The 27,798-nt window shown below is 39.6% G+C and overlaps 1 protein-coding gene across 1 annotated transcript in view; it reads right to left on the bottom strand.

Moving 5' to 3' along the window:
• Positions 1–2,297: 2,297 nt before the first annotated feature.
• hs6st3b (heparan sulfate 6-O-sulfotransferase 3b) overlaps positions 2,298–27,798 on the bottom strand; it is a 185,707-nt gene continuing 160,206 nt past the window's right edge. Inside the window, exon 2 of the mRNA XM_057851937.1 lies at positions 2,298–4,769. Coding sequence (XP_057707920.1) covers positions 4,052–4,769 — 718 coding nt within the window. The 3' untranslated portion in view covers positions 2,298–4,051. The remainder of the gene's footprint in view (positions 4,770–27,798) is intronic.

The raw sequence follows: 27,798 nt of genomic DNA, 5'->3' as shown, positions 1-27,798 counted from the left end.
TGCTTTCCAACCAATAAAGAGGACACCTTTTCACCAATCAGATCTTTTACATGTGTAATCAGTTAAACTTTGTCAGGTGTTGCTTGTTTCAGTCGGAAGTTCATTGGTTAAACTCTCTGCACGGTATCGGTTGGAACAAAATCCAGCACCTACTTGGCCCTTTCTGGAATCGGTTTGACACCTGTGATATACAGTGTATCACAAAAGTGAGTATACCCCTTGCGTTATTGCAGATATTTAAGTATATCTTTTCATGGGGCAACACTGACAAAATGAAACTTTGACACAATAAAAAGTAGTCTGTTTGCAGCGTATATAATAGAGTTTATTTATTTTCCCCTCAAAATAACTCAAAATATAAACTCCTGGCAACAAAAGTGAGTACACCGCATGGGAACTACGTACATCCCTAAATGTCCAAATTGAGTACTGCTTGTCATTTTCCCTCCAAAATGTCATGTGACTCGTTACAGGAGTGCTGTCAGCATTGCTGCAGAGATTGAAGAGGTGGGGGGTCAGCCTGTTAGTGCGAAGACCATACGCCACACTCTACATCAAATTGGTGTGCATGGCTGTCACCCCAGGGGGAAGCCTCTTCTGAAGACGGTAAACAAGAAAGCCTGCAAACAGTTTGTGAATACATGTCAACAAAGCACATGGATTACTGGAACCATGTCCTATGGTCTGATGAGACCACCAATTTGATGTAGAGTACGGCGTATGGTCTGAGCACTAACAGGCTGACCCCCCACCTCTTCAATCTCTGCAGCAATGCTGACAGCACTCCTGTAACGAGTCACATGACATTTTTGGAGGGTAAATGACAAGCAGTACTAAATTTGGACATTTAGGAATGTGTATTTTTTCATAGGGGTGTACTCACTTTTATTGCCAGGGGTTTATATTTTGAGTTATTTTGAGGGGAAAATAAATAAATTCTATTATATAAGCTGCACACAGACTAATTTTTATCGTGTCAAAGTTTCATTTTGTCAGTGTTGTCCCATGAAAAGATATTTAAATATCTGCAGAAATGCGAGGGGTGTTCTCACTTTTGTGATACACTGTACGTAGGTGTGATTGTTGGGCCGCTGGATGGGAATTGTTTCCTATTTTCTCTGCTATTTTTTAATATTACTCTCAATAAAAATGTAGACCGCATTAACTATTTCCGTTACAACAAACAAATCCTGACTAAGTACACCCAGGCCTTAGGTGCCTCTTTGGCTGAACAGCTCAGTGCTACTTCTTTAGTATCTTACTAGAATCATGTGGCCCAAGACATGGTGATAGCAGAACGAGGAGCTGTTCTATGTTTGGTGATGAATGTTGTATATTTATTCCTACAACACTGCCCCTGACGGCACTGTAACTCATGCCCATGAAGGTTTACGTATGGTTTTTTTTGTTTTTGTCTTTTTAACCTGTGCTGTTCAGCTCCTTGACACAAAGAATGGAAATCTGAGTGTCCAGTTGCTTTACGTACGTTTTCTTAAACCATGAAATCACTTCTGCTGTAGACAACCCCGTCTTTTCTTGGTTTGAAACTTTGTTTGGTAAGTGGGAAAATATTGGCATGTCTCTTGGAAGTATTGTTTCATATTTCCTTGTGTTGCTGATCGCATTATCACAAATCGTGCCGAAGTATATTTTGTGGACCGACAGTCATTGCTCAGCGGTAAAACAGCTGGCGATGACTCTGGGTCCGATGATGATTCTTCTGTTTTTTTGCATGTCTAATGATCACATAGTGAAAAATCTACCTTGAAGCCACTGCGTGTGATGATCTATGCATTTTCGATAAACAGGAGGGAATTGTCAAGGAATTGCTTCCAAACAAAAGCTTCTCAGATGTTGATATATAGCTTAAGCTTTATTATTGTAAAAGTGTTAGCAAAAATTCCTAAGTCAAGTTACACAGCTGTTTACATCCTGTAGTGAGGTACGGCAGGCAGGCAGGCAGGCAGGCAGGCAGGCAGGCAGGCAGGCAGGCAGGCAGGCACTCTCAAGGGTAAAGCTGTCCTTCAAAAGGTACAATGCAACATTTAATTGGTAAAGCCCTGCCTGGCCGCCCACCTGCGCCTTGTGATAATACGTGTTTTTCTTATAGTCATATGACCAGTTAACCCTGACTTTTCTTGTTGTATGATAAAACTTCCCTAAGCCTGCCACGTCAGATGATCATTGTACTCCATGTGTGATTAATGTTCTCCTTGTGATCATAAGTTAACTCTTAAAAGACTTCTGGAGTGAGAGCCTTTTTCTTCTATAAACAAAGGGAGCGCGTGTTTTCTCCCCTGACTGAAGCTAATTTTCTCTATATCAGCTTGTAAATATCACTTGGGCCTTTTTGTAGTGCCTGCATATGATTTCTTAGCAAACCGACTCAATAGGTGTACACATCTGCTATATGCTGACACGAGGGGTTTAACAATAAATCGATGTGGATTAATATCTTGATTTGTTAAGCACAATTTGATATAATTAGATCAAAATGCAAAATGATTATAATTTTGATCTGGTTTTGTTAAAAAAAAAAAAAAAAAGTTTCATCAACAAACTAACACATCAAAACTGATATGTATTTGTATTGCTTTTGATAAATTGGAAGTGATTGTTTTATATATATTCATTATTTTGTATTAAAATCGATCGAATGCCCTTGAATCGATTTTTGGCAAAATATCGTATCAGCATATCAAAAAATCGATGTATTATACCCAGTGTTGTTAATCTTACTTCAAAAAAGTTAATTACAGTTACAAATTACTTCTCCCAAAAAGTAATTGCGTTAGTAACTCAGTTACCTGAATGTAAGAGTAATTAGTTACTTGGCACATTAACTGGTGATAATTTTCATCACACAATGTGAATTTTAAAGGATTTTGGGGAAAATTGGCCCTTGCCCAATTCTTTACCCTAAACTTAACTAGAAAGAGGGGTATTGCGGGTATTGCGATAACTAGATAGTAACCTTTGCTATGTGTGGATGTCATTTAATGTTGTGAATCAACCGTTAAAGTTGTTAAAATTGCTCCCGTTATTGCATTACTTCCCTTCTGTCTACTTTCGACATGTGTAAGTTTTAAAATTACATCATTTAAAGATAGATTTAAGACAAGATTTTGCCGATTTATGAGCATTTTAGATAAAAAAAACTTAGGTTCGCTTGGAAGTTTCTCTAAAACAGAGCCTTTCTGAGAGGTCTACTGCTTTAAGATGGCGGCTGTTTAGTAACGCATCTAGTTCTTTATACTTGTTGCTAATACCGCCGTGTCTGTCATTTGCATCTAGTTCTATATAATGTGACATCTACCATAGCATCATGTGGGCGTAGTTTGTAGGCTATCGGCTACAGTCAGGTATTATTGGAGCCACCTAGCATCGCGTTTGCAATGCCGTCAGAACTCCCTTGCCTCCTCCCCACTCCTGCTCTGCTCTCTCGTCTCCGTGAGTCCGTCTCTCAGACTTTTCTCGCGTCATTCAACCAACATAGTAACGCACGCCTTTCCATCCTCAGTAACGGTAACGGCGTTGCCAAGATAATAAAAGTAATGAATTAGATTACTCACTACTGAAAAAAAATAACGCCGTTAGTAACGCCGTTATATTCTAACGCCGCTATTAACAACACTGATTATACCATCATGAAATATTTGCCACCATCCAAAAGTTCCTGCCCACCTATCAGCATCCTATAAATATTTTCTAAATCTGCTAATGGGTATCAAAGTAGAGATCATTGTATGATGTTAGCCGCTAACGTTAGCCAGCCTTACATGTCTGCTTACTTTCTGTAAGTTGTACTTGCAAGAGAGGTAACCACACTTAACATTGTAATTGTGCTTCCGTTGTTGTCAGTATATGTTGGTGTTGCGGTTATTGGAATTTTTTTTTGTCCCTTATAAAGTGTTTGGAATATGCAGATTGCCTGACTAATTGATTTCCCAGTCACCATCATTTTTGGTTCATCCTGAAGTTTAATCCGAAACCCAAACACGCCGAACTTTTAGCAACTAACGTATAATGAGGGTGATTTGAGTTGACGGCATCACCAACGAGCCACTTGGCTGGTATAGTCCTCAGTGGTGCCGACAAAGTCAGTGTTGTCCTTCTGTGCCGGGCTCTGGCGTCCGGCCTGCTGTCGCTCACGTATCCAGCGACGCTCCTCGCGCCTCTTCAAGCGCACCTCGCGGCGTTCCCTCTGCCGGCTGAACTGGAAACGCTGCAGGAAGAGGTCCTTGGCGTACTCGTACAGCTGCACGTCCAGGAAGTTGAGCTCCTCGATGCGTCGTCGCACGGGCTCGCTCAAGTCCACGTTGGCGGCGCGCGTGCTGTTGATCTGCGTGAAGGGCGAGATGAAGCGCAGGCTAAACGTCCGCTCAAACAGGTACTGCGTCTTGCGCTGGAACTCGGTCAGGCCATAGAAGGCCATGTTCTTCAGGTTGTTCATGGCGCTGCTCAGCAGAATGTGGTCGCGCTGGCTCTCATTCATGGACGACAGGTTGTAGCAGCCCACCAGGCTCAGGTCGGAGAGCATGCGCACCTGCCGGTTGTTGGCCAGGTTGGACGAGCAGCGCATGAAGTCGGACAGGGTGACGCCTGACCAGTCTTCACCATCATAGCAGGTGGGAAGCTCATCCTGGGTAGGCGAGCGCCCGTCACACATGTGCAGGGCCGTCTTCCATGTGGCGCCGCGTTGGACATGCTTCCACTCGCTCAGGTAACGGGACACCGGGTCACGCAGCATCGTGATGTAGTAGAAGTTCCTAGAGACCACATCACAACAAACTCAGTAAAGTGTATCCAATGGAAAAGCAAAAACTGCACTGAGAACAGTGTTGTTTTTACCAGCCCTTTAAATGTTCGACTTAGTCTTTGTCTTTTTGAAGAAAATACTTATTTGTCTATGTCATATTTTAGTTATTTCGAAATGTGTTCGTCTTCGTCTAGTTTTAGTCAACGAAAACGCAGACAAATTTAGTCTAGTTTGAGTCGACAATTCTCAAAATGTTTTCGTCTATAAACTTAAAAATTTTTAGTCAATGAATAAATAAAACGTTTCCAACAATTTCGAATGAACATGACAGACGAGACATAACTGTAGAGTCTACAACAGACATGTCCAAAGTCCGGCCCGGGGGCCAAATGCGGCCCTCGGTCAAATTTCATCTGGCCCCCAGCCTCTGTCATAATAATCATTAACATTTGGCCCGCATAGACTTAATATATTGGTCAGCAGTACTGCTACCAGCATATGAAGTAGCTTACACACTAAATGCTGCTCCTCATTTACCCACTAAAAGGAAGCAACACTCTAAGCAACATTACCCCGTATGACCCTTTACTCCCTGTTTTCTAAAATGGCGACAATCGACAAAAACTGTTGACTGCGACGGCCGACGCTTCAGGGATAGGTGGAAATTGGACTATTTCTTCACGAAAATACGCAACAGCTGTGTCGGCCTCATTTGCAAAGAGACAATGCGCTGTTTTTAAATAGTTCGATGTTAGGCGATATTACCAGAGGTGATATTTCCAAACAAGACACGCTGGTATGTACGAAAAGATTACAGGGAAGAAGCGAGAAACTGAAGCAACTTGAAGCTAGTTTAATTTTACAGCAGCATTATTACATTATTACATTACATATAACAGCAGTATTTCGCAAGAGCCCGAGAGTCGAAAGAGAACGCCACAAAGGCTAGTTGCAAGATAGTTGAAATTATTAATTAAAAAAATTAGGGCTGCAGCTATTGATTATTTTAGTAGTCGATTAATCTATGAACTAGTTAGTTCGAATAATCGAGTAATCGGATAAGGAACATGAAAAATTAAAATACCTGAGCTGAGCCTCAAACGGTATAAAAAATAAATAAGGATTGACAAAAGAACAATAGCTAACTTAAATAGCAAATGCCTGTTAGCTTAAATGCTATAAAACACTAACACTTTTTTTTTCACAATGCTCTTGACACACATTCCCACAAAAAAAAAAAAAACTGCTAAATATACCAGTAAACTAAATTACGAATGCATTTAAAAAAAAAATTAGCTTAAACAAAAACTTGGCTTATGTTGGTTTTAACATGGAGCAGCTGGATTCAGCCATGTGAAATGAGGCAGACTAGAGGGCAGTGTATCACTTTAATTAAACGCATACTCGAAGCAGCAAAATTTAATTCAAATCTTTTTTCTTTAATCGAATACTGGAGTTAATCGATTCATCGCTTCAGCACTAAAAAATAATAAAGCAAATGTGACACACAGAATAGCTTGCTAACATTTCCTCAAATATATTGTTCTACGTAAAGGACGTCAGCCAAGGTCGGCCCTCCACATTTTTACCACACCAAATCTGGCCCCCTTTGCAAAAAGTTTGGACACCCCTGGTCTACAAGGACATCAACATCTTCATTATGATAATACACACTCAGCAGGAAAACAGCACATTATTTGCAATTAAGTACACTAACCTGAACCCACAAACTGTATGTAAAAACTTTTCCAAGAGTTTAAGAAGACACTCACCGAGTCACAGCGCTAAATGCTAATGGTAACTGTAATGCGTGGCAGGGCAGGATGAGTGTATAAAAGGTAAAAAAGGGAGCAGACGTCCACTTATGCTCTTTTAATATACAAAAATAAATAAATCCAGCTCGACCACTCGTCACATGGGAGTGCAACAGACCACGCACACATGATCCCACTTGACTCCCCAAAAAGTAGGTAGCAATTGAAGAAGAAAGTGAACATACAGAGGCGCCACTGCCTGGTGGATGTCCTAAGGAACAAAGAGGATCACAGAAGTGACCGTTACATAGTCCCCCCGATGAGAAAAAGGCTGTCCACTGCCATACACAGCTGAAGATGAACCATAAAACAGCTAAACAGTATCCTATACATAGACAACTGTAAAGGCTGAAAGGCACATAGGGCAAAGACCGCATGAAAAATAACAAAAATAAATACACAGTGAATTTTTTTTCTCTTTGAACTTCAAAAGCTTTGAAAAACATGAACCTCAATTTCAACAACAAACATGGGCAAATATGCTAACCAAATCAACACATGACAAACAAAGAGCAGCCAAAACACAGCCAACGGCCAGAAACGGCTCACTCCAGGTCAAGTCTGTCAGTGTGAAAGGCATTGGTCGATTTACGATTAGCCCAACCAGACGCCATTCTGGGGCAATGTCTGGGCCTGAAGTCGTATTCCCTTGAGCATCCAGAAAATAAACGGATCCCGAGCCAATGTTGAAACGGCGGTCGGACCGTCGCATCCGAAAATTAGACGGATCCCTCTCACGTCAATGTCACATAAAACTCTGATCCTCAGAGGCACAGAGATGGCCAACAACCAGCCACGTGAGGTAGATGAAGTCACCTTCGGATCCAAAACTTGACTGAGGTCCAGGGAAAAGAAGTTCGGGCGCCATTTGTAACTCGTGGCAGGGCAGGATGAGTGTATAAAAGGTAAAATAGGGAGCAGACGTCCACTTATGCACTTTTAATAGAAAAAATAAATAAATCCAGCTCAACCACTCGTCACTCAGGAGTGCAACAGACCACGCACACATGATCACACTTGACTCCCCAAAAAGTAGGCGCCACAGTCTGGTGGATGTCCTAAGGAACAAAGAGGATCACAGAAGTGACCGTTACATCACGCAAACGCTAAGCTAACGCGAATGCTATGCTAATACTACAAGTTAGTTTAGTGTGTTACGATTATTCAGCATAGACCTTTAAAAGCTAAAGCAACATGATATAGCCAAGATAAGAAAACTAAACTTACCAAGCAGGACCTGAGACAGTTTTCACAAAAAGAAAACGCTTATTCACTGGCTGGTGAGTAAAGCCTGTGTGTGGCTCAGGGCGAAACAGCTAAGATGCGTGCTAACTACACATACGATAAGAAAATATCACACATTGTGAACTTATGACAGAAACTATGGCGAATTTTCATCATGTTCTCGTCTCGTCAGATGACAACTGGCAGCAATCTCGTTATGTTTTAGTCTCCCAAGACACGTTTTTAGCTAGTCATTGTCATGAAAAACTTGTTCGTTGACAAAATATTTTTGTTATCTTCATTGTTGACGAAAACAACAGTGACTGAGAAAAGTTGGATTATTACCTCTAACAGTAGTGAAACCTGCAAGGTGCGGAATTCAGATCACTAATGAACGAATAAAGGGATTATTATCAAACTTGCAGGCATTGTTGGAAATATGAAATGGAAGAGGTGACCAAATTTTGGGTGGTGAGTTCAAAGGTGACAGAGGTCAGAAAAGGAATTTTGTGAGAACTTGAAACAGATTAGCCTACTTAACTCAAATTTGCTTGAGAAGAGAAAGGGTCATAGGTCACAGAGGTAAAAAATATGGTATTGTTTGAAATTGGCTGATGAAGTGATCATTCACTTCCAGCCGTCCGTGTTCATATGGACTGGATGTTTAACTGTATTCACGTGAGCATGACTCTTCTGCTTGACCAATGACTAAACAAGAATGATTTGGTTGTTTGAAAGTTGAACATTTCTGTTGCATCCAATGTTTTTTCTTTTCATATTTGATGAGCAAGTAAGCTCGCTGACAGATGTCTACTGTCAGCGGCTCCTGAAGTTGCCCGGACACAGACACAGTTGGCACATCTACTTGGGACTTGAAAGGCATGCACAGGGTGTTGTCTGAGTGCACTCGGCAGTCCAAAGGTCAGCCGTGTGCGCCATCAGCGTCAGCATGCATCAGGCTCAGCCGTCTCCGTCTTGAGTGACGCCGCTGTAAACTTTCCTCGTCCCCCTTTTTGAGTCACTCTAGCATGAAGGAAGTTGACATAGTTGTTGTTCGGAGAGCCCTGTATTTGGGGTAGGAGCTTAGGTCAGGTTGTACTTGGTTTGGAAAGTGACTGAGAATATCATGGTTATATGTGTGTTTTCTTGCTTTGTCTAGTGGTGGATTAATTCTTTCGCTGCCAGTGATGCTGATAGTCAATTAAAGACAGTGACCAAAAAAAGTTTTGATTTTAAGATTAAAAGGTGCACCTTACATATACAGTGGTACCTCTACATACGAATTTAATTCATTCCAGGACCTGGTTTGTAAGTCGAAATTGTCGTTTGTTGAGCCGAATTTTCGCGCAAGAGGACATTAATAATTTGAATAATTCGTTCCAAAGCCCAAAAACCTACACTAAATCCTTAATAAATACTGCATGTAGAATAACCAATAGAAATTACACATAGCAAAACAAATGAATTATAAATACAAATCAGAATAATAGTAATAATAATAAATGGAAATTTCAAAAAGCATTTTTATTGTCACCGAAACTTATAGAGACTGGCGAGCAGAGGTGGGAGGAGATGGTGGGCGCATGTGGATATGGCGAGCAGTGTTCTGTCTAACTTAACAAATGCATTAAATAACACACATGTTAAACAGGTAAATTGTGAAAAAATAAGAAATAACATAAGTGTTTTTGGCGAACGAAGGTCGGAGGGAGTAAATGGCTAGTGTGTAAGTAGGTGGGGGGACTGGAGAGCTGCGTTGTCTAGCCAGTTCACTCATACGTACACCCTGCTCATATTTTTCTATCATTTCTATCTTAATTTCAATGATAAGCATCACATTTTTCCACCACCTGCACTAACCTTCTTGGGTCCCATCTTGATTTCTCTAACAAGATAATCCGGTTTACGTCTGTCTTGTGGAAAAACAATGAACTTGCGACGCCGTCATCAATCGTCGTATTCCGAGCATGTCGTCACAAATAACGAGTCAAATTTTACGTCGGATGTCGAAAGGATCGTGTGTCGAGGTACCACAGTATTGGCTAATCATGCTAATAACTCAACCCCAATGACTACTACTACTGCCCTTTAATAATGCGGTGCACCCTTTATATCAGGGGTGTCCAAAGTTTTTGCAAAGGGGGCCAGATTTGGTGTGGAAAAAACGTGGGGGGGCTGACCTTAGCTGACGTCTTTTACGTAGAACAATATATTTAAGCCAATTTTAGCAAGCCATTTTTTGTGTCACATTTGCTGTATTTTTTTAAATTAATAATTTCTACAATCTCGCAACTAGCCTTCGTGGCATTCTCTTTTACTCTCGGGCTCATGCAAAATACTGCTGCAGTGAAATTAAACTAGCTTCAAGTTGCTTCAATTTCTCGCTGCGTATCATTCCTGTAATCTTGTCGTACATGTCAGCGTGTCTTGTTTGGTAATATCGCTTCACATTGAACTCTTCAAAAACAGCGACTGTCTCTTTGCAAATGAGGCAGACACAGTTGTTGCCTATTTTAGTGAAGAAATAGTCCAATTTCCACCTATCCTTGAAGCGTCGGTCGTCGCAGTCAACTTTCTTTTTTTTGTTGATGGTCGCCATTTTAGAAAATTGGAAGTAAGGGGTCACATGGGGTAATGTTGCTTAGAGTGCTGCTGCCTTTTAGTTGGTAAATGAGGAGCAGCATTTAGTGTGTAAGCTACTTCATATGCTGGTAGCAGTACAGCTGACCAATTTATTAAGTCTGTGTGCGGGCCAGACGTTACTGATTTTATGACAGAGGCTGGGGGCCGGATGAAATTTGACCATGGGCCGCATTTGGCCCCCGGGCCGGACTTTGGACATGTCTGCTTTATATGAAAACAGTTTCAAAATAGGGCATGAATTAAAGATGCGCCTTATAGTGTGGAAAATACGGTAATTGTTCCGCAATTTTCAATTCATAAAGCGCACCTGACTAAAATCTACCTACCAAATTTGTCAAGTAAACTGAGTTTATTCATATATAAGCCCCAGCCGTACTGGACTATAAACAACAGGTGTCCGAACTGAATTATTAAATATTTATACCAAAAGACATGCAGCTCATTAGCCTGTAAAATATTCATATACATTGATCCCTCGCTACTTCGCGCTCCAAACTTTGTGCCCTCAGTCCATTGCGGATTTTTTTTCAATTAAAAAATGTTTTTAAAATACAGATGAGTTGGCCCGAGCCGATCGAGTGGTCTCACTCTACCCCCCTCCCTCCCTGCTCTTTGTTTGTTAGAGAGTGAACTGGAGTTGCTTATTTAAGTAAACAATGATTGACAGACGGTTAAGCATTGAGCTTGCCAGAGACTCGACCTTCAAAGCGACGCATGCGTCAGTCGTTTAACATTTTAAACAGTGGATTGGGCGTCTGCTTTTTTTCTTGTTTAAAAATAATTCTGTATATATTTATATACAGAAAAGTTTTTTTAAAATTATAGTTTGGGGAAAAAGGTGAAAAACATGTCTTATACGTAAAGTTTTCCAATGAGAAATCTGAATAAATACATTGAACACAAAAAAAAAATTGGAGGGCGCTACTTTGCGGTTTTTCACTTGTCGCGGCGGGTTCTGGTCCCCATTAACCGTGAAAAACGAGTGATCACTGTACACTGTATTAGCCAAACTGGACCATAAACATCAGGGTTCAAAGCAAGGGCAAAAAAATAGTGGCTTGTAGTAAAAAACAAAACAAAAAAGTAATTGTCATTTATTTTGGATTTTTAAAAAAAGTTAATTAGATTTCTAAATTTTATATAAAAACTTATCATAGTAAATACTTTCTTATGTATTTTTAAATTGGAACATCTTTATTAAATATATACATCGGTAAATATTTTTAATATTTATTTTAATTTCTATCATCCTTGATGAAAGCAGGGTTCAAAGCAGGGCTCGGTGGGAGCTTTATCGGCTTATCATCCAAAAATTACAGTAAATGTTACCTTTTTTAAAATACTAAAAAAATATATATACTACAATGGGGGAACTGTAAAATTACAATTTTTTTTATTAAAAACATTTTTATTAAACTTTTTCATCGAGATAATTTTTTATTCATAAAACAGATTTGAAAAAAAAAGCAACTATTTAAATTTTCAACTATTTATGCCTCATATTCGATATCTTACCGATACCAATGTATGCGGTTGTGGATTTAACACATTATGGCTAATTGTATTGTAATGTAATGTACAGTATGTATTGAGTTGAATGTTGTAAACTGTATTTATGTATGTATTGCAAAACCGATAATGAAAAACCGATGTCGATATTATCTGATATAATTTTTAAATGCTTTTATTGTTAATATCGGACAACTATAACTGTCATGATTAAAATGAGATATTTGTAAACATTAAGCTTTAACTTTGGAAAACAATGATACGACTACATAGTTTCATATATTTATTTATTTCTCAGCAGTTTTTGGTTCCATTGCACCTGTTCAGGTGAAATAACACACATTTTAAATCGTGGTATTTATTAAGTATATTTGTTTTTTTGTTGAGTTGACCTATCGTAAAAATAATCGGTGAATTATTCAACTTTCAAAATAATTGGTGGCAGATTTAATTGACAAAGATAGACCTCCATTCCATTTTCCCTGGGAGGACTGGCAGCGACCATTCGCTGCCGACCCTCGCAGTCAAAAAAGACATGACATCTATCTCCGTCAATGGCAGCAAACAAGTTACCACATGAGTCAATCTTTTGACTTCCGTGCAACGCAAATTTCAACCCAGATGAGACGCCGCTTTTGGTTCCCAGCCAGCGTCAGGCCAAAAGGCAAACGCTTATTATTTGCCCATAATTAGCCGGTAATGGCGCTGCCCGCTGTTTCCGCCTGATTGCAGGCAGTCAAAGAGAAGAGAAGAGAACAAGCAGACTGTCGCCGTCTGCACGCGGACGCCGGGAAGCAAATAAGTGGGAGTTCACTCATCAAGCCACAATAGCAACATAATCAAAATAGAGGCAAATCTAACTTAATAAGCAGATGAATGAATGTCCTTGCTCAGCAGCGAGACTGACTGACTTCTTGTGCGTGTGTGTGTGTGGTTTGACGTAGCAGCAATTAAATAACAAAGAAAGAAAAGAGCCGAACCTAGACCCTCCAAATTTTAAAAATATCTAACAGCTTTCTGTTGGTGACTCACCCGCAACGTTGTGCATTATTAAACTCCTGCCACACACATACACGGACACTTTTCAGGATTATAATGAGGAAAAAGCTGTTTTAAAATGGTTCCCCACACATTATATAGTAATTGTGTTTAGTTCAGAGTAACCGGCATTGATTTACAGAAAAACAATAAAATGGTTTCGTAAATGGTTTATTCTATTTATATTTCAACATTTAAGTAGGATGTTTTTAGAAGATGGACTTTTTAATGTTCGTATACAAATACAGTAGTTAAGTCTCTGGAATGCCTTGAAGTGAAATCGGAAATGATATATTATAATTAATATGGTGAACCAACAAATTCACTATTCAATAAAATGAAAGCACAGCAATTTTTAGACTTGGTTAATTCTAAAAACATCAAAATAAAGTTTGGAGTAGCTTCTTATTCATGCAAATACTGGTCAACGAATGCAATCGAACTGTACCATTGTTTTCGGAAAGAAAAAGCAAATGTTTGCAAGTATCTTATTTTGATTTATTACCGCTGCCAGTAGGTGAGACCAATAGAAGGTGGAGCTTATGTATTCAGTTCTGTATGTCTGTTTATCATTTCTGTATTCAAGATGGCTAAAGAACGAGTAAAGGAATTATTGTCAGACTTGCAGGATATGTTTGTAAAATTAAACAGAGTCAATTTATCTTTTAGAGACCTTGTTGGGCTCAAAACAGAACATTTTCTTATTTCTCTTTCTTATCTTATATATAAATGGAACTTTGTCTGTGGGAGTGTGCATGTGTATGTGTCTTGAAAATGTACACACTGTACTATAAGTGTCTGCAAATGTTCTTAGGTAGGTTTTGTACCTCCAATAAGTATTGCAAATCGATAATAGGAAAAAATCATGTTGCAGAAGGAATCACTCAATTTCAACCGAATTTTGACAAACTCCTAGAGAGTGACTTCAATAGTGTTTCTCAGAAGTTCCAAGGCTGCAGCGCTTTCAATAGTGGAGGTGGGAATCTTTGGGCACCAAACGATTCGATTACGATTACCATTCAGAGGTCCCGTTTTGATTATAAATCGTTTATTGATGCACCACAAACCCCCATTACCCCCCGGCTTTTAATTTTTTGTACACTAGTTCCAAAATTGTTCAAAAATCCTCTCAGGCTAAACCAAACAACAATTTCGGTATCAAGTTAACTGTTAAAAACAATAAATAAAGTACTCAAGTCCCCATTCTGTATCGGCAGCTTTAAACTACATTCAATTAATTCAATGTTGTGAATCAACCATTAAAGTTGTTCAAATGGCTCCCGTTATTCCATAATTTCCCTTCTGTCGACTTTCGACGTGAAAGTTTTAAAACTGTTTCATCATTTAAAGATAGATTCAAGTCAAAATTTTGCCGATTTGTTTTTTTTTTAAAGATAAAAATACAGTGGGGAGAACAAGTATTTGATACACTGCCGATTTTGCTGGTTTTCCCACTTGCAAGCCATGTAGAGGTCTGTAATTTGTATCATAAGTTCTCTTCAACTGTGAGGGACGGAATCTAATACAAAAATCCAGAAAATCACATTGTATAAATTTTAAATAATACATTTGTATTTAACTGCATGAAATAAGTATTTGATACATTACCAACTAGTAAATATTTCGGCTCTTAGTTCTTTTTTAAGCACCCCTCCTGTTCTCCACTCATTACCGGAAGTAACTGCACCTGTTTGAACTTGTTACCTGTATAAAAGACACCTGTTCACATGCTCAAAACAAACCTCTCCACAATGGCCAAGACCAAAGAGCTGTGTCAGGACATCAGGGATAAAATAATAGACCTGCACAAGGCTGGGATGGGCTACAGCAAAATAAGCAAGCAGCTTGGGGAGAAGGTAACAACTGTTGGAGCGATTATTAGAAAATGGAAGAAGTTCAAGTTGACGGTCAATCTGCCTCGTTCTGGGGCTCCATGCAAGATCTCACCTCGTGGGGCATCACTGATCATGAGGAAGGTGAGGGATCAGCCCAGAACTACACGGCAGGACCTGGTCAATGACCTGAAGAGAGCTGGAACCACAGTCTCGAAGAAAACCATCGGAAACACATTACGCCGTCATGGATTAAAATCCTACAGCGCACGCATGGTCCCGCTGCTGAAGCCAGTGCACGTCCAGACACGTCTGAAGTTTGCCACTGACCATCTGGATGATCCAGAGGAGCAATGGGAGAAGGTCATGTGGTCGGATGAGACCAAAATGGAAGGTTTTGGTCTAAACTCGGCTCGTCGTGTTTGGAGGAAAAAGAAGGATGAGTACAACCCCAAGAACACCATCCCAACCGAGAAATATGGAGGAGGAAACATCATTTTTTGGGGCTGCTTCTCTGCCAAGGGTACAGGACGACTGCACCGTATTGAGGGGAGGATGGATGGGGCTATGTATCGCCAGAACTTGGCTGACAACCTCGTTCCTTCAGTGAGAGCCCTGAAGATGGGTCGTGGCTGGGTCTTCCAGCATGACAACGACCCAAAGCACACAGGCAAGGCAACTAAAGAGTGGCTCCATAAGAAGCATCTTAAGGTCCTGGAGTGCCCTAGCCAGTCACCAGATCTGAACCCGATAGAAAATCTATGGAGGGAGCTGAAAGTCCGTGTTGCCCGGCAGCAGCCCCGAAACCTGAAGGCTCTGAAGAAGATCTGCATGGAGGAGTGGGCCAAAGTCCCTGCTGCACTGTGTGCAAACCTTGTCAAGGACTACAGGAAACGTTTGGTATCTGTAATAGCAAACAAAGGTTTCTGTACCAAATATTGAGTTCGATTTTTGTGATGTATCAAATACTTATTTCATGCAATTATATGCAAATTTATTATTTGAAAATCATGCAACGTGATTTTCTGTTTTTTTGTATTAGATTCCGTCCCTCACAGTTGAAGAGAACTTATGATACAAATTACAGACCTCTACATGCTTTGCAAGTGGGAAAACCAGCAAAATCGGCAGCGTATCAAATATTTATTCTCCACACTGTAATTAGGTTCACTACAACAGAGCCTTCTAGAGAAGTCTATTGCTTTAAGATGGCGCGGGAAAGTCTGTCATTTTGCATCTAGTTCTTGGTATATGATCTAACACGGCCGTCGTCTGTCATTTCACATCTAGTTCTAGATATATGTTATATCTACCATAGCCGTATGTTGCCGTATGTTTGTTGCAACTACCAACTGGGTGCTATTTGTAGTGGCTGACGGCAGCAGTCAGGTATTATTGTTTTTTTTTTTTTTTAATCTAGCGGCATGAGTTGAACATGATATTTACTCTCAGTCCGTTCCTCATTGCGTCCTGATGACCGTGCTGACTGTGTTTTATTTCCGCTTTACCTGGTATAATTCAATAATCAGAATTTGGATGTTTGTGAATCGTTCTCGAATCTTCCACGGCCGAATCGCGAATAATCTTAGAATCGGAAATTTCACACGCTTCTATTCAATAGTGCACAAAAAAGACAAAATCCCTAATACGAATTTTTCCACTGGGGCGCCCCTAAATAGAGCGACAAATCGACAACCAATAAACTGTTAATTGGACTACTTTCAAAAGTGGTGCTTTTGGAATGTATTTCAGGCCTTGGAATTATGTGGTCACCATTTAGTCGTGTATTCTGACATTGATTGAGACTTTTTTATTATTATTATTTTTTAAAAACTTTTTTAAAAAACAAAACTAACTTATGGCCCAAGGTGTTTAGTGTGGAACCACTGAATTGGTAGTCAAATTTCATGGAGGAGCATTGATTTTGAGGTTTCTTATGTGTCAATTTCACAAACCTTGGCCCCAACAGCTCAGCCAAGTACTATGCCTGTCAACGCTGGGCTATAGACAAGTTTCCGAGGTACTTCCGCTTTAATTCCACATTTCTGCTCGCGACTTCAGTTTTCTACATTCTCTAACCAAAACAACAATGGAGCTGGAGTGGCATCACTCATCAAAATCCCTCAAAAAAAAAAATAAAAAAATTTGGAAATACCGCATCGATCTGCCGTCATCACGACACGGGAGGACAAGATGTTGAAGAAGTGGAACTAAGCCCATGCCACCACAAAGACCGGGTTTTCATGTAGCCATGTTGCCGCTGTGTTATGGAATCAATCAATCAATCAATCAAAATTTATTTATATAGCCCTTTACAAAACCCGAAAGGCCCTCAAAGTGCTTTACAACAAAACATGGCTCAAGATAAATAAAAGGCAGGAAAATATTATACAATGACATTTTAAAAAATAAAACAAAGAGCGCATCGCAATAACATTCCAGCAAGTAAAACAATAAAACCGATAAAATCGAAAAAACATTAAAAAAGCCCTTAAGCTAATAAAACCAGGCTATCCTAATCTTTGTAAAAGGCGAGTCTAAAAAGGTGTGTTTTTAGCCGAGACTTAAAAAGACCTACATCCGTGGTGGTGCGGATTTCGGGGGGAAGGCTGTTCCACAGCCTGGGGGCAGCAACCGCAAAGGATCGGTCTCCCCACTGTTTAAGTTTTGACCTTGGAACATCTGAAAGAAGCTGGCCGGCTGGCTGGAAGGTATGCTCTTCCAGCCTCTGCATTTTCATGTGTCCAGTGCTCCAAAAATACTAAAGCTAAAATCTTGTGCATGAAACAACTTGTCTTTCATATTGTATTACACTGACGATTGTAATTATGATGATGTTTAATATTATTTACTAAAAGTACTGTACTGCCGTAGCTGCAACACATGCCTTTAGCCTGTTGCTAATCAGAACAAGCGGGAAGGCATAATTATGTTCAATTTGACTACAACAAACTGTGTTTTGCGTCACAGCTGAGACATCATTAGCTTTGCTGAATCTAGTTATACAACAAAGAAGAGTCATACATGGGCTTCTTACCCTAAATGCATAAATGCAAGTGTTACAAGTTTTTGTTCGTTTGTTTACAGATGGAAAATGCCGTTAGGCAAGAGAAGAAAACTTGATGTGCCTCACAACAACACTAACTGTACGTTAATAGACATCTATGGAGACGACGTTCATTCTACTTTAATAATAGAAGGCCTCGATTTATGCTCCACCTTTGTTAATATTTTTCTAAATAAATTGTGATTTATTGACCTGTTTTGCACATGCACCAATCATTAAAAAAAAAAAGAAATGGAATAGCGTTGTCCAAAAGTTTTATTGCAATCAAAATCTGCAATAAAAAAGAAATATTATTTGTTTTTATATGTACATGTGTGATGTGCTCATAATCCATAACTAATCTAACCAGATGAAAAATACCTTGTAACAACAAAATCTGTATCGGCCATTCTTCATCCGGCAACTGTAATATTATAATTTTGCCTCATTTTGGTCTCTCAAATGGCCGGCGTATTAATCTAAACCTCATGTAAACACAGACTGCACAGATTGGTAGAATTTTGTCCAAGAACGATTAAGGAAGTGATAACAACAAACTCACAACACAGAAAGTCCCAGTTCATCTACGTCGTGCTGAATCCATACGTGGAGATTCTGTGGGTTTCTCTGGTTTGATTTTGCAGCTAACTTTGTCTGCTTCAACCGCACTTCATGTTGTCTGTCTAAACCGGAGGTCCGTAGCAGAAAATGTCAAAGATGGCGCCGCCCATGTTTCACTCAGGAAACTTGTCTGTACTGCTTGTTCACTCTCAATAATTTTGTTTTAAATTAAAAAAACAGGAAAGAGGGAAAACAAGTAATATTCTTTGTTCTATTTATTTTTATATCTTCACTTTGTATTAAAATTATCGTATTATATTAGATAAAAAAAAAAAAAAAACAAGAACAGTATTGTATTTTTCTTTTTTGGTTTTGCTAATTCTTCTTTTCATATCAGTTGTCTCCGTCTAACCTGTCCTCTCACACTACCTTCATGTCCTCACTAAAATTACAAATGGTACAAATTCATTTTAATTTTAAAATAAAACTTTTTTTTTTTCAAACTCACTGCCTGTCAAATAACAACAATTGACATCCAATTAATTTAAAAACTGGTAGGACTGTGAATGCTAACTAGACGTCCAATCCATTCTGATTGGATTGGCCTGCAGCGATCATTTGCTGCCAGCATGAGAAACCAGCGAGAAACATGAGGTCAATGCTCATGATTTACATTTGCCGGCCACATAAATAATGATTTGGTGGGCCAAATCTGGCCCCTGAGCCTTGGTTATGACAACTGCGGTCTACAAAACGCAATTAGTATGCAGGGCAGCTAAGTTGGAATATATTTAATGGAGCTAGACACCATGTATCAATGCATGTGAAAATGATTCCATTGTTAATGTGGAAGATGGGCGCTGGAGGCCTAAAGTGTGCCGGCAAGCTAGATGACTTTCTCCATCCTCACTTGACTCTTGCCCTTCTTGCCTTTTTTTCTTCCTCCTCCGTGTCCGGCACACATTAGTGTTCCCTACGGACGCGTAACCTTTTCTCAAAGGTTGTCACATTAATCACGCTGCTGAATTCGCTTGTCAATCTGCTCTTTGGACGCTGTTTATCTCTTTTCCTCTCTCCGGGTGGCCGCCAGTAACAGCCATCACTCCCTTCCAATGCCAAACTCGCTTCTTCTGTTAGGAACTTGATGAGAGCGAGAAGAGACGCGGCGCTAGTGCTGATTCTATCTGGGCAGACAATTTCAGGTTGAGATAGTGTTCTATTTTTAAGAGCATGACACAAAAGACTGGAACTTAATTAACTGCTGTGAGGCACTCCCTTGGAAAGGAGAAGGGAAAAAAAAGTGCTGGTCATGAATCTATTGCAACACAGGGTTAATGAGCACGAATGTCACGAAGACGTGTACTTGTCAGCTGCATGGCCACCGGGTCGTTCCGGTCGTGTGCACCCGATGCCCCGAGACAGAATCGGAGAAAAAACATCTGATACCAGATGGTGTCGGAAGACGGGATTCTTCGGTCGCCTAACAAATTAGGAGTGAATGATGAGGGAAAGTATTTGTTTTTCTACTTGTGAACAGAGTACAACAAAAGAATGACTACCAAAATGTTCTACTTTTTCGCTCACTTTGAACCCTGAAGGTTATGTTTTTTTACAGGCTAATGATCTGAATGTCTTTTGGTGTATACAGTGATCCCTCCTTTTTCGCAGTTAATGGGGACCAGAACCCGCCGCGATAAGTGAAAAACCTGCAAAGTAGCCCCCATCCCCAATTTTTTTTTTTGTGTTCAATGTATTTTTTTCAGATTTTGCATTGGAAAAAGATACAGAAATAGATGTTTTTTCACTTTTTTTCACCAAAGCATAATTAAAAAAAATATGTATATGTACATATGTACATATATGTTTCATCTTCTCTGTTACTGCAACCAACCGCCACACACGCCTTCACGGACAATACTCAATACACAACCACGCCTCCGCGCCATATTGTCCGTCTACTCGTCGTGTTGATGCATTACCGCTACGTAAATTCCTCCTGTTATGGCGTGTTTTTCTGCTCGTTAACATTAATAATCAAAATGGTGAAGGCGTGTGTGGCGGTTGGTTGCAATAACAGAGAAGATAGACGGAGAGACTTGAAGTTCTACCGTATTCCGAGAGACCCGGAGAGGAGAGCGAGATGGACTGCTGCAATTCGACGAGAAAACTGGGCTCCAAACGATTACCACGGATTATGTAGTAGTCATTTTATATCTGGTAAGATGCATTTAATATATATTTAGAGGGTTTTGGGCTGACAACCACAATTAAGATCATTGCGAGGGTAATCGCCGACAACATACAGTTTCAAATTTAAGATGCTTATTTCTTCCACCATCATTACATTTTGAATAATATATAGGTGGTATCAAGTGAAAGAAGCTGGCCTCATCTACGGATCATCAGTTAAACAGGTGTGTCCAAACCTTTTGCAAAGGGGGCCAGATTTGGTGTGGTAAAAATGCGGGGGGCTACCTTGGCTGATTTACATAGAACATTATATTTAAACAAATTTTAGCAAGCCCTTCTGTTTGTCACATTTGCTTTATTATTTTTTTTAATTCATAATTTCAACAGTCTCGTCTTTGTGGCTCTCTCTTTCGACACTCGGACTCTTGCGAAATACTGCTGCTGTGAAAAAATTAAACTAGCTTCAAGTTGCTATAATTTCTCGCTGCGTATCTTCCCTGTAATGTTGTCGTACATGTCAGCGTGTCTTGTTTAGTAATATTGCGTCACATCGAACTCTTTGAAAACAGCGACTGTCTCTTTGCAAATGAGGCAGACACAGTTGTTGCGTGTTTTATTGAAGAAATAGTCCAATATCCACCTATCCTTGAAGCGTCGGCCATCGCAGTCAACTTGTTTTTTTTTTTTTGATTGTCGCCATTTTAGAAATCACACAGGGTAATGTTGCTTAGAGTGCTGCTCTTAAAGTTTTTCAAACTTTCGTGAGAATAGGCTGAGTTTCTGCGGAAAAGATAGTTGTAGATATCAGGGTAGCAGATGTCAGGCAGAGACGGCAAAGACAGTGGGTCGAAAAATATCGATTTAGGCATCAAATATGGATCTGGCGAATGGATAGACTGAAGCTTTTCCACATAACGCCTTTTATGCAACGCATCCAATGAGTTTACAGCGTCTGAAAGCACCGGGGCTTCCATGAATTGCTCTATAAACTGAACGACTAATTGAAACTATTGAGAATAGGGCTAAACAGAGACGGACAATATGGCGGCCGAATACAGCGACACGTCATTCTGTGACGTTGGTGAGTAGGGTCTATAGAGGGTGAAAGACGTCCAGTAAATTTGAACTCCCAGTGAATGTGTTTACTTAAAACCCACAAAAGCCGTAATAATCACCAAAAGTCCTTGAACGCAGATTTTTTTTTTTCCAGAGGATCAAATGTCTGATTTATGAAACTCATCCTGATGCTTTTTTTTCCCTTTTGACTGGATGGCCTTGAATATGAAAAAAAGCAGACAAGACATCTTTTGTCCTTGGCAACACTGTCGGACAAGAAGTAACTAATATGCAATAAATGATTTCATTCGCTAGCGGAACAAAACAAAAAAGGTTATTTTTTTTCTTTCCCAGGGAGCTGTAAATTGAAACTTCCGTGGACTCTGAGAGCAGAGGAAGAAAGCTGTGAGCTGATTATTTTCTGTGCTCTCAGTGGCCTTGCTTTTTTCTTTGGAATGAATGTGACAAATAGCATGAAATTGTTCGACCCCCTGAGGAACAATCATAAGAATGGGGTACCTGGCTGGAATATGTGAATGAAATTGGCTGTTATTAGTCTGAGAGACATCTTAGTACACTGTGAACAGCACATATGTACTAACAGTACATATTTAAAAAATAGTATGACTTGAAAATTTTAAACGTTTAGAATTTTTCATTCCAGTGAAGAAGTACCTCACATTTCTGACTAGAAACTAGAAATGTAAGGTACTTCTTCATTCGGTGTGGTTCTCCAGAATCTTTTGAATGCAGATTCCGGAGAACAACACCACTATGATGATCCCCATTCAGTGTTAGCATTAAGGTAGTGGACTTGTTTTATCTTAATTTGATCGTGGACTTGTTTTATTTTAATTTGATCAAATTTAAAATCTTAAAAAATAAGGAAATGGCCAAAAAAGTTATGAGGCATGTTTTCTAATAAACTGACTTGTTGCATTTAGCGGCTAATATCTGGAATGTGCAAAGCATGTCAAACATGGGCATCTTTAGTCTTATTTTTTCTTTTAGTTGTTGTCTCAAAGCTTATGAAAGCTCTGCTTTTAAAAACACGCTGATGCACAACTTCAAGATGCAAACCTTGAAGTGTAAGTTTCTGATGTGAGGGATCACATTGCCTTCTAAAGGCATCATATCTCCCTTATACCTTGTGTATGTTCTGTCTGCTTAACAATTGGGTTACCACAAATTTGTATTTTGATAGTCAACTAATTACCGATTATTTTTGTGACTGCAGTGACCTCTCATGATATGAGCGCCAAAAATCTCACTGCATATTATTGACTTTACTACATGTGAATTTAAAATTAAGACTTTGCCGGTATAATGTTGTCTATAAAAGTTGTAAAGCAATAAAACTAACAACAAAAATGAATGAAATGAACATTTTTTTTTTTTGTAATCGGTCAAAATTGTTTTATTATTATTATTTTTTTTAATCATTCAGATCATGTGACTAGCAACTGAGAGACGGTCATTTGCTTTGCATAGCCAAAACAACCTGAGGCCATGCAAGATGAATATACGTAATTTTTTCCAAACCTAAGTTTTCAAAAGCGACAACACTTACAAAGCCAGAACCAAGGAGTGAAGATGTGGACCATGCAACGCCAGAGAGCACCACCAAAACGGTGAGCGGAGTTTCAGTTGGCCCACTAACGACGTTAATTGTACAACAGAGCCACCACCGGGCATAGCATATTCAATGGAAAACGATCTTGGCCAAAAGCATAGCTGTCCTAAGTGGCCTGATTTAAAACTCACCTAAAAAATGATGGGAAATAAACAAACAAACAAAAATTTTTTTTAAAACGGCTCATTTTCAACATTTTATTTTAAATATGTCTAGCTGAAATATTCAGTCAAAAAGGATGCGGCGTCTACTTCACCGTTTGGTAAGACAGAAAAACGCGCACGCTCACACATGCACGCTCACACACAGCTGGGACGCCTGTATGTACGAGCATGGGCTAAGCTACTATCCGACCATATATCTTGCAAGCAGGGGTCGCGTTAACCGGATATTTTCCGTCGTTGACCGGTTTTTTAAAACGGTGACGGAAAAAACTGAAATCCGTCCGTCATTTTGACAGGTTGCAATTCACACCCCAGACCACAGGGTGGCGAGTCAGCATATTAGCTATTGTCTCTCTTAATGCATGACGTCGTTGGCTCTTCTGTCAGAATATTGTAGCGTCACCGGGGTCTGGCGGCGGCACCGTGATTGACACATCAACGCGAGGTTCTTATTGGTGCACCCGGTGTGCCAGCGCGTCATCCAATCACCCAATCACATGGCGTCACAACTCCGCCCCCCTGACCGGAGCCGCCATATTGTGTGTCAGCTAGTCATATTTACACATTACCGCTACGTACATGCCTCCTATTACGGCGTGTTTTTCTGCTCGTTAATATTAATAATCAAAATGGTGAAGATGAGCGCGAGATGGACTGCTGTAATTCGACAAGAAGTCTGGGCACCAAACGATCACCACAGACTATGTAGTAGTCTTTTTATATCTGGTAAGATGCCTTTAATATATATTTAGAAGATTTTGGGCTGACAACCACAATTAAGATCATTGTGTGACGTTGGTGATTGGGGTCTATATCGTTGCCTCTTTTTCTTTGGGGGCGGAGTTGTTGGTAAGCAGAGTAAAAAGGGAGAAAAATACCACGACTTCCGTGTCTAATTTTTCGCCGCCAAGCAAGTGTTACAATATTAATTAAAAATGAATGAAAACTTAATACTATTGAATATGTCATCATTATCATTTAAAAAATTTAAGTGACGGGTAAAAATAGACTATGACCGGATTTTTATGACCCTGTCAGTCAAAATGACAGACAACGAAAATGTCTAGCGCAACCTCTGCTTGCAAGTTAATTTTATTGCTGACACTACATTTCGGGGTAATCAACATGATTTGCCCTCCCTGCCACAAAAGTCAAACTCCGCCTATGCTTACAAGTTTTTTCACTATATAAGTATAGTCAGGTGAGAAAATGAGTCACATTATGCGAGCAAATGTTCACGATTTGAGCGACAAGAGAAATCCAGTAAAGCCCCTCTCTCTAGGTATGTCCGAGTGCCTCAGCATCCCGCCAGGTGGCGTACGAGCTCGCTCTTTTGCCTTGTCTCCCCAAGTGTGTCGGTGTCCCAAGAGGTGGCACACGAGCCTCTCGCATCAAGAGAATCCTCCATCTGCCCACCTGCTGCCAATCCTCGTTGTGTCCGTTGATTGATCTTTGTATCGAAGTGCGTCTGAAACATTTGTGTTTACAAGTGAACATTAACAATGTCCCCCAGTTTACTGACACCCAAAGTTTTGTTTTGTTCATGGCATGCTATTTTTTACTTTATTGTTACAAGGTATGTATGGCTGCCCATTACAAATGACGCATTGAGGTAACATTGGGGATCTTAGGAAGTGTTGCACGCATTAACAGGAAATTCAGTTATTTCTTATAGAGAAAAAATTAATTCATGATACAAGCACATTCATGTTCAGTCGTGGAACGGATTGTGCTCGTACCACTGTATAGTTGAATGTATGTGATGGCTGATGGCAATCACTTGTTATATTACTCTGGGCTTGACATTATAGGAGGAAATGTCCATTGAAGCCGAAGACATTGCACTGGGAAAAGTTGAATTTAGAATATTTTGACAATTTAGGACTACAGAAATGCAAGAGTATCTACTGTTTTTTCCCCTGTATTTACTTTTTTTTTTTTTTTTTAAATAAAAAAACTACTGGAAATGTAAACACAATTAAAAAAAAATAAAACAGTTTTGTTTGTTTTTATATAAAATATAATATTTATAAAATAAGTAAAACTTAAATAATAATTAAAAAAAAGAATAACAGAATAATTGCAGCAGTTTTCTTTTGTAAGTTTTTTTTTTTTTCACAAGGAAAATGTGAAAGATCAATATCATGGAGAATATTTACCATTAAAACACCACTAGGTAACTTTTCAGTTTTGATCAAGTTTAGCCACACAGGTGGCGAAAAGCGGTAGTGTTTTGCCTTAAGAAAGTCGACATTTCCTATGAGGACCAGCGCACCGCACAGTCGTAAAATCCTGATCTACCGGTCACCTGCAGATGGATTAAGCAACATTTCTGTTTCCAGCGGCTGGGTGAAGGATGACTAGTAATGAGGTAATGAATCCAGTTGTTGCTAAACAATAACATATGACGATGTTGAAAACAGAAACGTATGATTTTGTACTGTTTAAACCCTCCACATCACCCGAACTCAGTGCTGACGAGTCACGTTAGCGGGTATAAGCCGGGCTAATGTTTATTCTTGAGGGTCATTTTATCCTAGTAGACTCCCTTTTTCATTTTTTATTTCTCGTCAGACAAAACTTTTATCTCTTTTGTTGTTCTGCCATTTTTGCAAAATTTGTGCAAAAGCATTCGCATCGACTTCTGTCTTTATAACGAATGGGGAAAGGGGGAAGTGACATATGCCGTAAACCAGTCAGCACATTTGTAGTTTTTTCGTGTGGCAGGGTTCTTGCCACCCTCCTCAAAGTAAATTAGTGCGCGTCAAAGCGATACAGACACCCTCAAGAAATAAATGAGGTGTCATTCAACTAGTTGTCAGTCAACATATCACAAATGTTATGAAAATATTTTTCAAAGGTTTAAAAGTTACATAGCGTTACTTTAAGAGGCTTAAGAGGATTTAATGATTAATCAACTATCATAATAACTATTGATTAATTTGATATTTTATTTGTTGTCGATTAATTGTGGGTGCTTTTTACCTGCCAAACTTAACTCATGACAGCAATAGATGTCCAGTCCATTTTGGACTGGGAGGGCTAGCAGCAATCTGTCATCACTCGTAATGACATCCGCATCAAAGCACAGAAAGCGCAACGCAATTTGGCTTCATTACATTTTAACTATTTTCCACCGGGGACAAGAACGCACCCGTCGCTCGGTCTCATCACGCGGCCGGGAGCGTGAATGTATCCGAGGCCGATCGGAGAAACGTTTGTCGCTTTGCTGCTTGACATTCATGGGGAGCGCCGTTTTCATTTTGCACAAAAATCACCGCATGTGACGGCAATTTAGAGCTCTCATTAAAACGACATAACTGCCTGTGAACTTAATGGCATTTCCGAGTGAAAGAGAGGCTTTAGAGTTTTAAGATTGCATTGAAATTGCTGCATGCCTGAAAAGCAGGAGGGTTCTGGGCAGCTTTGTCTGACAGCCAACAATATAAGGAAGGTGTCATAGTGCAGTACTCTGAAGCAAGGGTACAGTAGAAGATGGCATGTTAGTTTTAGGTGTGGGAACCTCTGGGTACCTCCCGATACCATTTGTTATACAAGGCTCACACTATCGATTATCTCACAATATGGTGATGAATCATTCTACGATATTTTATGATACAACTATTAAAGTGAAATGGAAAGGTTTATTTTCTGCACTGTCATGGAACATCCATCGCACACACTATGAGAATTTCAGTACCACATTGCTGTAAATAAAAACAACAACACTATATAATTGCACCATTCTTGTAAACAAATGAGTGTCTCTCTTAACACATATTCTGCCATTGACAAAGATAGACGTCCAATTCATTTAAAGTGGGAGGATTGGCATTCAACGCAGCAGTGTTGTTTTTGTCAGCGATGACTACAATGATAATATTGTGGCAATGAACATTTTTATTCATGACGATAACGAGTCGATAATGAGCTAAAAACGTGTTTTGGGAGACTAAAACAACGAGTCTAATGCCTGTTTACGAGACGAAAATCCGCAATAGTTTCTGTCACATGTTCACAATGTGTGACATTTTAAGTGTAGTTAGCCTGCATTGAGCAGTGTCGGTTTTGTCACTCTTGTGACCTACTACGCCCCCCACTCACCAGTGCAGTGTCCTCTCTGGTCTCAAGGCTTACATACACGGTTAAATCTTATCTCTTATCCAGAGAGAATATGCAATGTTGCTTTAGCCTTTGAAGGTCTGTGTTGAGTGATCATCACACACTGAATGTAACTGGTAGTATTAGCATAGCATTTGCGTTAGCATTAGGCTAATGCTAATGGCGAGCATCCTCATAAACTCTCGAACAACTTTTTTAAAATACAGT

Source organism: Corythoichthys intestinalis, chromosome 12, assembly GCF_030265065.1.
Source record: "Corythoichthys intestinalis isolate RoL2023-P3 chromosome 12, ASM3026506v1, whole genome shotgun sequence".
Taxonomy (NCBI): Eukaryota; Metazoa; Chordata; class Actinopteri; order Syngnathiformes; family Syngnathidae; genus Corythoichthys; species Corythoichthys intestinalis.
Note: the sequence above shows the minus strand (reverse complement) of the source record. Positions and strands in the feature narration are given on the sequence as shown.